This window comes from Cyprinus carpio, chromosome B2, assembly GCF_018340385.1.
Source record: "Cyprinus carpio isolate SPL01 chromosome B2, ASM1834038v1, whole genome shotgun sequence".
NCBI lineage: Eukaryota > Metazoa > Chordata > Actinopteri > Cypriniformes > Cyprinidae > Cyprinus > Cyprinus carpio.
The window spans coordinates 24,898,904-24,910,924 of NC_056598.1; the positions used below are offsets into that span (position 1 = coordinate 24,898,904).

The window sequence follows — 12,021 nt, forward strand, 5'->3', positions numbered from 1 at the left end:
TTCGTTCGGCACTTCGAATAAAAAATGAAGATTTCTGCAAAAACCAATTAAAAACACAATTAAAATGTCATAACGTTATTTAAATCATTCAACAGCTTACAAAATATAGCAGTAGTCAGGGGGGCACTTAAGTGGTCCGCAGGACAAAAATAAGAAATGCGCTGTGTAAATTAGTTCAGAGCGCGCGTTTGCGTACCGACATGGTTTACAACTGTTAATGCACAATTACTATTTTAGATCGACAAACTGTACTGTATAAGATTTCTATTCAAACTGAAAGCATAAATGTAAGCTAACGTTTTCAAAGCACAACACAAAACTGGCATTTCATTCACTGACGCTCTACAGTAGGCAGCGCTAAACCCGCAAGAGTATATGCTTTCCATGCCGGCAACCCGCCAAAATAAAAGCTTGCTGATTTTAAGTTTGAAAATGAAAAATGAAAATAATTCAAATTAAAAATAATAATTAAGGTTCGAATTAAAATAATAATAATAATTAAAAATAATAAAAATATTAGCATTTTATTTTTAAGTTTACTATAAAATAATTGTTTTTGTACTTAATACTCCCTTTTACTTTAAAATAAAATAATATTACAACACTTTATTATTTAGTTTATTTTATTTAAAAAAAAATTATAAAATGCAATAATATTATCTCTGTTATTAATTATTTCTTTATAGTTATATTTGATGGGTCACACCATGTGCCATGTGAGGACCAAACCAAATCTCCAGGTTCTCTTATGAGAACCAGGCTGAAAATTTATGTGCACCCCTGGCAATAGTGTTGTCACTCGTTATTTGTTGGGAAAACTTTCATGATCCTCTCATAAGGAGACTGTAGACACACAAATAGGCTAGACATCTTTCAGTCGACTCAGAAACTGCATGATTTAATGATTGACTCACAACATAAATGACGCCTACTTAGCGTAATGTTTATTGCTTTTATATATAGATATTCATCCATTATACCAAAATGAAAAAAAAAATATAGATCGATCTGTTTTGTAATCATTTGTGGGGAAAACGCTTAAATTCTCTTTCTAGTTTTGAATTTGCTCGGGGGCTGATGCAATGAATCGCTCTTAATATACAAAACCCTAACCAATTGAGTAGAAAGTCGCTGACTCGATTAATTTGCGAAATGATTCAAACGAATCGAAACACTTCATGTGAATTGAATCTGAATTCTAACCAGTTTGTTCGCGTCGTTCGCAGTGTGGATGGCGTTATTTCCTGTGGGCGGAGGAAGGGAGAGGCTTGCCTCTGCAAACCCATCTTACAGTGAGACCACAGACCCACACACATTAACCACCACCCGGACCGAGGACGCGCCGTGGAAGGGCGAGTTGGACTCTCTGCCCACATTTAGTCATTTATCTGGCCCTTTGTTAGTTGTAGGCAAGCGCGTGCTTTAGTTACTTTATAACCAGCTGTTGATTCAAAGTAGCGAACAAAGACTCCACAGACACGGGCGAGCAACTGGACTGTGGGACCAAACGCTACCAGAGGTTTATTTCCATAGCAAATGTGGTTTAAAGAGAGCACCCTATAGCTTGATAAACCGCCGGGGACACGTGTTAAGGTAAGGAACACCAAAATATCACTTTTTATGAAACTTTTTTTTTTTTAATGTATTATTTCTAAGGGATTTTGAGCTTTAGGGATTGATCTGGAGAGTGACCTTGTTTTAAGAACTTTGGGTGGGGATGTCCCATCCATTACACTTCAAAGGACAGACGTGGATCTGCCCCAAAATGTGATTCACAGATCATATACGAACAGTGTCCCTTCAGGCCATGTCTTTCCCAGACGTCTGTTATCTTGTATCTGTTTGTCGCGTCTTATGTGTCCACAACATCTGTTGTAAGTCATCCACTCCAGGAATGAGAGAGTCCCGGCGGGTCCGAGGGGGGCTGTGGGGCTTGAACAATGCTTTATTTGGTAGTCGCTTGTGTAAATGTGCCTCCCTGGAAGTCGAAATGATGTAGCCGGTTTTTTTTTTTTTTTTTTTTTTTTTTGCGTGAGTCATGGTCCTGTTTGGGACATGCTGAACACATTAGACCTCCAATGATTTAACTGATATGAGCGCACCGAGTCATACTGTGCCTCAAAGCGCATCGACTGGGAGAAGTTTGGCATTGTTACAGCGCCAGGGTTAAATATGACTGCATTTAATGTGATTAAAGGGACCGTGCTATGTTAGGAGAAACTGAATCATGGCTTTAGAGACGGACAGCGCTGTGAGATGCTTTAGGCTCAGTTTTACAAGGAAAGATCCCGCAGCGGATCTGCATTAAAACTCTCACATCCTATATATTCAGGTCACGTGATCGTGGGGAAGAATGTTGTATTTTTTTTGCTGGATGTCTTAAAGGTGTCCTCATTAAAAGGTTTCCGATATAAAATAAAAGAACAGTGATTTTGAAATTTATTTTAAAGGTACACAAACATAACATAAAGGTTCCATTCATATCAGTAGCCTGATAAAAGCTGCTTTATTATACTGAGCGGGTCGCCTCATCTGGGCAACATCACGTGACCAGCTGAATATTATCTTTGGTTGAACTCTTTTGCTCTTTAATTAATCTTGGCTGACTGAAAATAGCAAATAGCACATTCCTGCAATATCCAAAAAAGAAAACATGTAGGTGATTACTAAAGTTCAGACTATTTTAACCTACAAAATTAACCAGGGTTTTGTTATAGTAAAAGTGTAGGCACCATGTTGTTGTGTTTTTTTTTTGTGTGTGTGTGTGTGTGTGTGTGTGTGTGTGTGTGTGTGTGTGTGTGTGTTTGATAACCATTTGTATAACCAAAGTTTTTGGTTTCCCTTATAGAAATACCATGGTAACCATAGTCTCTAACATTGTTACTACAGCTGTTGTTATACTACAATAAAAATAGGAACTTGGTGTCAGCCACTATAAAAAAACAGTTTTGTTTAAAAAATATGTTTTGCAATTCTGTTCTCAGAAATCTCTCTCTCTCTTTTTGCAAAGAGTGAATTTTAAATGCAGAGGGGTGTGGCTTTTTTCTGAAGCTCCTGTCCCTGATTGAAACAAAGCTGTTTGCTGTCATATAAAAAGAAACAGAAATGACAGGCTGTTGCTCCTCCTGTGTTTGTGTGTGCATGTGTGCGCACGCTTGTGTCCATGTAATTCTCTGTTATTAACAGCATAGTCTCTTACCACATAAGATAAGAAAGAGTTAGGATCTGAACATGTATGATGTTCAAATCATGCAACTTTAATGACTCTGTGATGCAGACTGAAGTGGAGTTATTGAAAAGATTTTAATCATTAATTATGATAAGTGACATTCACACAAAAATTATGTTGAAAATGACACATTCCATAATTATGATCAATAATACAGATCCTTTAACATTCAAGTGCTGAATGTTAAAGTTGTTAAGTCTATTTTCTAACTGTATTCATAACATCTTATCGTGAAATATTCCATATATAGTTGTTGTTGTTTGTTTACCTCCAGGTCTTCCAGTTAAAATGACACACTTCTCTTTGGTGACACATATACAACTTCTCTAATAGTCCCCTCTGTACATTTTACTGTTACACTCGGATGTACAGAAGAAAATATCAGTTGCTACTTGCAATTCATCATTTCACACCTACTTTATTGTAGGTGTTCAGGGTCAGCTATTATGCTAAGTAAGCATCTATTTAAGTAGGGTGCCATGTAACCTGCTATTGTGGGTCGTAAAGATGAGTGAGAGATGAAGTCAGAATGTGTCGATTGTTTGATTCCATTATGAATGCTGTGTTCCAGACTGGCCCTATGACTCACTTCCTGTCGCCCCTCTGTTATGACACATTAACAATGAGATGCGATGGGGGTAGGGATTTGAAAACAAATTGGTCATTATAATCTAAAGGCTCCAGAGTTTTTAAGACTTTTCTAAAAGTGCTGAAAGAGACCAAAGAGACTTTGTGTTTGCTGTAATAGTCACAGTTTACTGTGAGGAGTTTTTTCTGTAGCACTGAGCAGAGGTTTAAAAAATAACTATAAAGTTTGTCAAGATAGATTTTGAGCCTGATAAGAAAGTTTGAAGTATCTTGAAAACCTTAACCTCAAGTTTGAAGGTTTTTTTTGTGTTTAAATTGGTTTCAAAACCTGTATGTTGATAGATACAAAAATATAATATATATATATATATATATATATATATATATATATATATATATATATATATATATATATATATATATATATATATATATATATATATATAATATTCTAATAAAGATGTAAGTGGTTATTGCCTTTCAAAAACTTTTTTTTGTTTTTTGTTTGGTTTGCTTTGATTTGTGTTGTTTTATTTGATTTGTATTATATGCTATCATATCTATTTAATTTTTCATTATGTTCATAGCACAAATTATGCCCAATGAGTAACATGGTAAAGATCAATAGAGGGTCTGGATTTACAATAAAATCATTTCCCAAACACTCCCCTGTCTGCCATTGTTCAGAAAGAAAAGGTCCCGCCCCAAACTCACACCACTGATCTAGAAGATGATATGTCTGGCTGCTCAAATTTATCATTTCAGCAGTGTTTTGCTTTAGGGGGAAATCAAAGCCTTGCTTATAGTATTTTAACATTTTAAAAGTGATGCTGTACGTTTAATGTATTGGGAAGGTATCTTCACTGCACTGTGAGGTGGAGTCTCTTTGCAGAGGTGGAGTTTCCTCTAGAATGTGTCTGTCGGTCACAGTCTGTGGTAAATAGTCACCCATCACTTAGCAATGTGTGTGACAGAGGGGGGTTAGCAGGGTGAGGCAGTTTAATTAAGGAAATGGCCGTCCTGCTGTGGAAGGGGTTAATGGCCACTCTCTGCGTGTTTGTCTTGACAGTTACTTAAATCAGCAAGTAGTGGATAACTGAGAACAGCCATTTAAGAATTATGTGTTTGTATTAGTGGTGCTTGCATTCTGTATTGAAAGAGATGCAATTTAAAGACTCTTATGAACTTGTTCTTCTTAATGAATCAGAAACATGCGACCAGTAGCCTATGTAGTCTTATTTCTGAATGAGTGACTCTTTTAAGCTGGTTCTTTTAATGAACTGAGTTACTGATATGATCTGAAATTACATTTGGTGGATACTGAATGAGTTGCTTTGTTTCAAAATGGACATGACTGAAAATGACTCTCACTGAAATATAGGCCTGTATGAGATTTCTCTCTTCCCACAGTGTTTGTGCTATTGAATGAATGATGCATATACCTCACTTTTGTTTTTCACAGAACTCAGAAAGGTTTAATCGAATGACAGTTTATGCACACTTTTAAGAATCTAAAAAGGTCCAAGCAGAAGGAGTCTCTCTCTCTCTCTCTCTCTCTCTCTCTCTCTCTCTCTCTCTCTCCCCCTCTTCATTTTTCAATTTAGGTGAGCTTTATTGGCATGTACAAAAACTGTACATTTATATTGTCAAAGCAGTTGCAGCTGGGCTGCTTACAAATAGTGCACATATGTATTAACAGAAAGAAAAAGATTATAGTAATAGTAATAATAAAAATATATAAAAAGTATTAAGCATGTAGTGTAAAATGAAATAGTGTATTTAAGTGTATACGTTAGAAAAAAATATAAATAAATAAATAAATAAAGTATTAGATTTACAGAGGCAAAATATACATCTAGGGCTGGGCGATATATCTAACGATATGATCATGCGCTTCTAGTCAGTAAATCTGGTTCCCTGATTAGCGCTAAATCGCCATCACCTGCTTTCAAATGGAGCGGCATTTAATAGACAGAGCCGTAGATCACTGACAAGGTACGCAATAACGCGTTCATTATCGAAGGCGATACATCTGCGATAATTAACCCGATATTGCGTAGCTTGTCAGTGATCTACGGCTCTGTCTATTAAATGCCGCTCCATTTGAAAGCAGGTGATGGCGATTTAGCGCTAATCAGGGAACCAGATTTACTGACTAGATGCACATGATTATATCGTTAGATATATCGCCCAGCCCTATATACATCTAAATAATATAATACAGTAATATGGCATAATATAATCTACATGTGCTGGAAACATCAGATAAGATCAGATAACATCTCTTTCACTCTCACTCACACTCTTTCTCTTTCTCTCTCTCTCTCTCTCTCTCTCTCTCTCTCACACACACACACACACTAGATTTACATAGATACACACCCAGACCTCAGGGCTGCATTTTCAAAGCCTTGACACACAACACAGCCTTGGGCAAAGCAGACAAGGCGAAATTGAGAAGCTCTCTGTCTCTCCCACACACAAACTCTCTCTGAAGATAGTGTTACTCAGTGCGACTGAGAATGAAATGGCAGGCTGAAGAACCAGCTGTCTCGCAGCTTAATCTGCCTCTGTGTCAGCCAGACAGATGAAGACTTGTAAATGTGGAGCTGTCGAATAAATGACCAGTGAGGTCACTTTGAGGAGCTTATATTTGAAACTTAGACTACTATGATGTCACTGGTTTGAGATACATGGAGTCAGAGATTTTCTGCATATTACTGTTACTATGATGACATCTTTCAAAGACATTTTTCTTTAAATACTTCAGTTCATCAGCAACTGTGTTAGTGGATTGACTGAAACCTGATTGGTTAATGTAAACAGTACAATTCAAAGATTCGGACTCAGTAAGGTTTTTTTAAAGGAATCTAATACTTTTATTCAGCAAGGATGCATTAAAACAAGTGACCATAAAGACATTTTAAATGCTGTTCATTGAACTTATGGCTTATCAAAGCTGCTTCTTGCTCATCAAAAATCATTGTTTCCATAAAAATATTAAACCGCACAACTGTGTGATGGTGATGATGATAATAAGAAATGTTTTTTTATTTGGCACCAAATCTGGTTTCTCAAAGATCATGTTAAACTTCTGGTTTGCCACCAAAGAAAAATCTCTCGGACAGTAGTGTAAATGTGAGCTGGATTTGGAATTGGTTGGTGAATTTGAATTCTGTGTGGATGGTTTGAATCACATCAAAGCTCATATGATTCTTTAGAAGGAATAACCTGGAAAACATGCTCTGACCCACCAATGATGCATTCAGATAGGAACTTACCATGAGTCAGCAGCCTAGACTGAAATTTGTCACTCTGCATGTCCTTGGACATTTAAAGTGATAGTCAGTTGTATGTTCTGATCTGAAATGGCGCAGTTGGTTTTGAGATAATTATATGATTCACATTTATATGTGTGTTTAGAAAGAAAATAAATGTATTAGGATGTGTTTTGTCCTGTGTCTGTCTTGTCGTGTTTTAGTTTCAATGCCAATATTGTGTGCTTTATAGAAGTTTTGTTTTTGTATTCCTGAAAGAGAATTAGCATTTTTGAGTGCTGAGTGATGCACAGTAATACCACACACTACATTTTTTATTAAAACAAGTTGCCAAAAAGGACTGTGACTATGCAAACTAACATCTGTTTCATTCTTTTTTTTATGACCCTGAAAACTTTTGTTGTCCTTTTTTTTTAGCAGCTTGCTTGCAACCTGTTTTGAAACTTACCTTATCTACTTTAAAATCTTTGGCCTGACCTGCAAATTGATGTCATGACTGAATGGCTTTATAAGCACAACAAAAACTTTATTACCAAGGAAGTGCAAAACAGGTAATAAGGTAAAACATAGGTAAAAATATAAAATTAATAAAAACTATACATTTAGCAATAAGGAATAAATAACATACAATGAAAGAAATAAGGGAAAAAAATGCTTGTAATTTTCTGCCAAGACATTATCCGTTAAGTATATGGGCATTTCCTTTCACCCTAAAACACAATGCAGTATGACATTCCAAAACAAACACATGCAATTCCTAAATCAATATGAAAAGTTCATTTGTATGTAAAATTGGTCATTTTTCACAGACTTTAGTTGGAGTGAAGTTATAAATTACAGAGGTGTCTAAAGAATAAATATAGAAAAAATTGAGTACATATGCCAAGACAAATCACTCACTGTCCATTGTGTTGTCTCTCTCACAGCTCACACATCTGTGAAATTAGTGAACGGCACCAGTGCTCTGAAAGAAGCACTGTTTGCTTATCTTCAAGGGTTCACAGCTCTCATGTGTGTGTATGTGTGTTTGTGTAGATAGAGTAACGGTTGAGTCTACTGCAGTTCACCCACCCGTCCAGTCTCAACAGCACACATGCCTGTGTTTTGAATAAAGAAATATGAGTTTGTGTTGATATAATTCATGTCACGTGTGTCATCTGCTTCAGAATAGCTGGAGTTTTGCTGGATTGCCCCTGCTGTGTGTGTATTTCTCATGCTGGATTGTGAAAAGTAGCTCATCTGTCACTGAAGTGTTGTTTTGGATGCTAAGTAACAATGGCATTGTGTGTTTGTATTCACTGTCTTTCCTAAAAAGGCCAAATCAGCAGCGTTTGGCACTGGTGTCTGTACACTAGACAGACTGAGGCAAAAGAACCTCCTCCTTTTGAGAGAGGTGTTTCATGGGAAGAGCAGATCCATCGTCTTACCAAATATGGGAGTAGAGTCTCTCTCTTTTTCTGGATGTCTGTGTGACTTCTCTGACTTGCGCAAAGTAAAACGTTCTGTGTGTGTCTCTTTGCTGATTTTAGTAATAATAAATAGGCCTTAACTTTCTCTGTAATATTTGACTTCACAGTATGTGGTTGTAAAACGTTAACCCTGCAGTGGGTCTGTCACTGTAGTACAGTCACTTTAGATAAGAAGCTGACTGATATATGAAGAATCACTGTCTGCAGTTCTCTGCAAACTGTTGGAATGTTTTACTGTTACCGTGTATTTGTGCTAGGAGAAACAGGAAGTGACCATGTAACACATTGAGAAGTCACATGTGCACGCCCTTTCCTCTAAGTGTTAAGTGTTTTTACTGCTATTGGTTTTGTCAAAATGCTCCATATTTAATTAAATTGTTCTTTGCAGAAAATTTGATTATTGTTATAAATATTTAATTGTTTTATATAGATTAATAAAATAATAATTTTGAGTTGACCCCTGTTCTTGTGTTGTTTTCAGATGGACGTGAGGCTGCTCCTGATTTCAGTTCTTCTGGGACTCAGCAGGGCACAACTAGGTAAAAACTTCAGATTTTAAACACATCAGATATACAGTGCGGTTCAATAGTCTGAGGCAACTAGTGAAAATGCTTCTATTGTGTGTTTTATTATCCATCCGTTCATTTTCTGTAGTAAATATATTGTATATTCCACAGTTTAAACATTTCTAGTAGATTTACTAAACAGGGCAAATTAGCATTAGAGCGCAATTCCATAAAAGTGCTGATGGGAGAGTAAAATTGTGCATGTGATTTACTGACAATGCGTACATTAATGAACACAGTTGCAGCCAGATAATTTCCATAACAACCAGTGAAATCTACCAAGAGCAGCACAAATTACAACCTGCTTTAAGACTTTTCTGGGCATTAAAAAATGGCACAAATACCAGTAATTTGACAAGTGCAAAGGTTAGTAGATCACGTTGCTAGTAAATACTCTCCACCCATACATTTTGCGTCTAAAAAGGGAACTCCTACAATCCTGCATATTCAATGAGGTCAGGCGCACAAATAACTGTGTCCACGCCTTTTCAACCTTTCAGCCTTTTAAAAACTATTACAAAACTGTCATGGCAATTTGCTGACTAAAAAGTGGGTGTGGGAACCCTGCAGGTCTATTAAAAGTAGGGTAGGCGATTTCTGAGAGGGTAGCAATAACAAGCTAGCATTGAAAGCATAAGATCCCACCCTCCCTGCAAATCACTCTCCAAAGCCACGCCTCCTACAAAACACATGACCACACACAGCCAGACCAGAGTCTAACCAGCAACATGATGAGAGACTGTGTTAAATGCAGTGCTGTCAGATGCTGTCTCATTCACCGGTGAGAAAACATTACAGTACAAAGCACATGATATTACAATAATAACACCTTCCATTCTCACTCGGTCTGTGATAGCATAATTTAACGTGCTGATGACGCATCATGTCTTTGTGAGTGGGGTGATACATACAAATACATACTCTGACAGGCAGGCAGGGCAGCCTATCATAGCTCTCGGACCGAGGGATATGATTGGACAAACATTTTATGGTCCTACGTCTTCCACTGACGATATAAATACATTTAGACCACTTAACTTAGTGATTGCTGTCAGGATGTGAAGAGACTTACAACCAGCATAACCGAAAATGTTTTTAAACCAAATCACCTAGCTTGCAATTAATGCAGTCTTCGATGTTGTCCTCATCTCATGTTAATTAAGGACTTGTCTTTTTTTTTTTTCTCCAAAAATTCCTATTTGCAGGTAAAACAAATAACATTTTCAGACTTCTCTGTATGTGTAGGAGCAGCCTCACTTTTGAGTGATATATATATATTTTTTTTTGAAGCTCCACTCAGAACACACCAGACCAGAGGCTGATAAAATACTCTTAATACTGTCCAGGTCATGTTAGACATTTGCAGGATTTTCATTCCAGGAATATCTCAGATATGGCAGCAGTGTGGAATCTTAAGAAAAATCTCACAGCATTAATGCAGAATAATAGGAATGCGATACATCTTCATCTTCTAAGCGCTGTCACACAGTCCTATGCGGTTTGTTCTGGATTTTCTTGCCTCATGCTTTCCATTAAGTCTTTAAAGAAAGCAGTAAGGATGCCATCATTAATACAGTTCACATGACCTCGCTACAGCATATGGCCACTCTGCGTCTATTTTAGAATGACAGTCTCGTGAGAGAGAAGCATATTGCTTATGGCTGGACAGAGTGTTAGTTATTAAATGCTCTTTGATTTGGATTTCCTGTGTAAGTGGTGGGAGGGAATTGAGAATGATGGATGTTTTTGTTGTGTGTGTGTGTGTGTGTGTGTGTGTGTGTGTGTGTACAGATGGTAACGAATGCACCAAAGCCTCGGCCCAGTCCTGTGGAGAATGCATTCAGGCTGGAGAAAAGTGTGGATGGTGTACAGACGAGGTGAGTTCAGATGAAACCATTAAAGTGCCCCTATTATGGGTAATAAAAGGTTCATATTTTGGTTTTGGGAGTCCCCAACAACAGGTTGACATGCATGCAAGATCAAAAAACACTTTCACTGTCTTATAATATGCATTTATTTTTAACTTACTTGCTCAATGACTCCCAAACGATTCGCTCAACGATTCATTTTTCCAAACCCCTCCTTTTCGTGATGCCAGTGATGCCAGTGATGCAGTGATTGGTCTCATTTTCATTTTATCATGCCTGTAAGGACTGATATAGCAGCGTTTAGTGTTGCTTTGTGTACAGCGTTACTGGGGAAACCACTATTTTTATGCTCCAAAAGCCCTAGTGGCAAAGAATAAATTTGCATTTTCATTTAGACTAACGCTAAAAAACCAACAAGTGGGCGGGCAGTATGCTAATATTTCATGTTTGAGTCAACATGAAATGGCTTGGGATTCGTTTTAAAAATGACTAATTTCAATGATTCAGAGTCGACTCTTTCTTTTGAGAGACAATAACTTTATACACAATGCACTTTCAGATTAAAAACTTTGCAGGATGTTTTCATTCACTTAGAGCTGTGTGAAAGATATTTAGGGGCACTTTAAAAACGGAAATGGCTGCTTTTGCAATGATGTGCATTTAGTGAAAAATGTAATGGGGAAAACCATTTCCTGTAGTTAGATTATTTGTTTATCCAAGTCTGTAGAGGACATCCTGTGAATCTACTAACAATTCTGTCTGCTAAAACATGTTTTTGGGTGAGCGTATCCAAACTTTTGATTTGAAGTGACATCACCTTCTGTCCCACATTTGTTCGCCTGTAGTTTATTATTACCGACAGTTTCTTGAGTCATTTTAGTGGAACTTGAGCACATCATACCCCTCAGTGTTCATGAGTCAGCATCCTGTGGGATCATGTCTGTTCCTGCCATGTGGAGCAGATTATGGCAGGACAGGAAGCGCCAATCATGGACCACATTAAAGAAAGCGGGAAGTGTACTA

The 12,021-nt window shown here is 37.1% G+C and overlaps 1 protein-coding gene across 1 annotated transcript in view; it reads left to right on the forward strand.

Annotated features, from left to right (window-relative positions):
- Positions 1–1,248: 1,248 nt before the first annotated feature.
- The window catches only part of LOC109075519 (integrin beta-1-like), a 19,363-nt gene continuing 8,590 nt past the window's right edge, over positions 1,249–12,021 (forward strand). The window contains exons 1-3 of the mRNA XM_042718817.1: positions 1,249–1,593; positions 9,046–9,103; positions 10,922–11,007. Coding sequence (XP_042574751.1) covers positions 9,046–9,103; positions 10,922–11,007 — 144 coding nt within the window. The 5' untranslated portion in view covers positions 1,249–1,593. The remainder of the gene's footprint in view (positions 1,594–9,045; positions 9,104–10,921; positions 11,008–12,021) is intronic.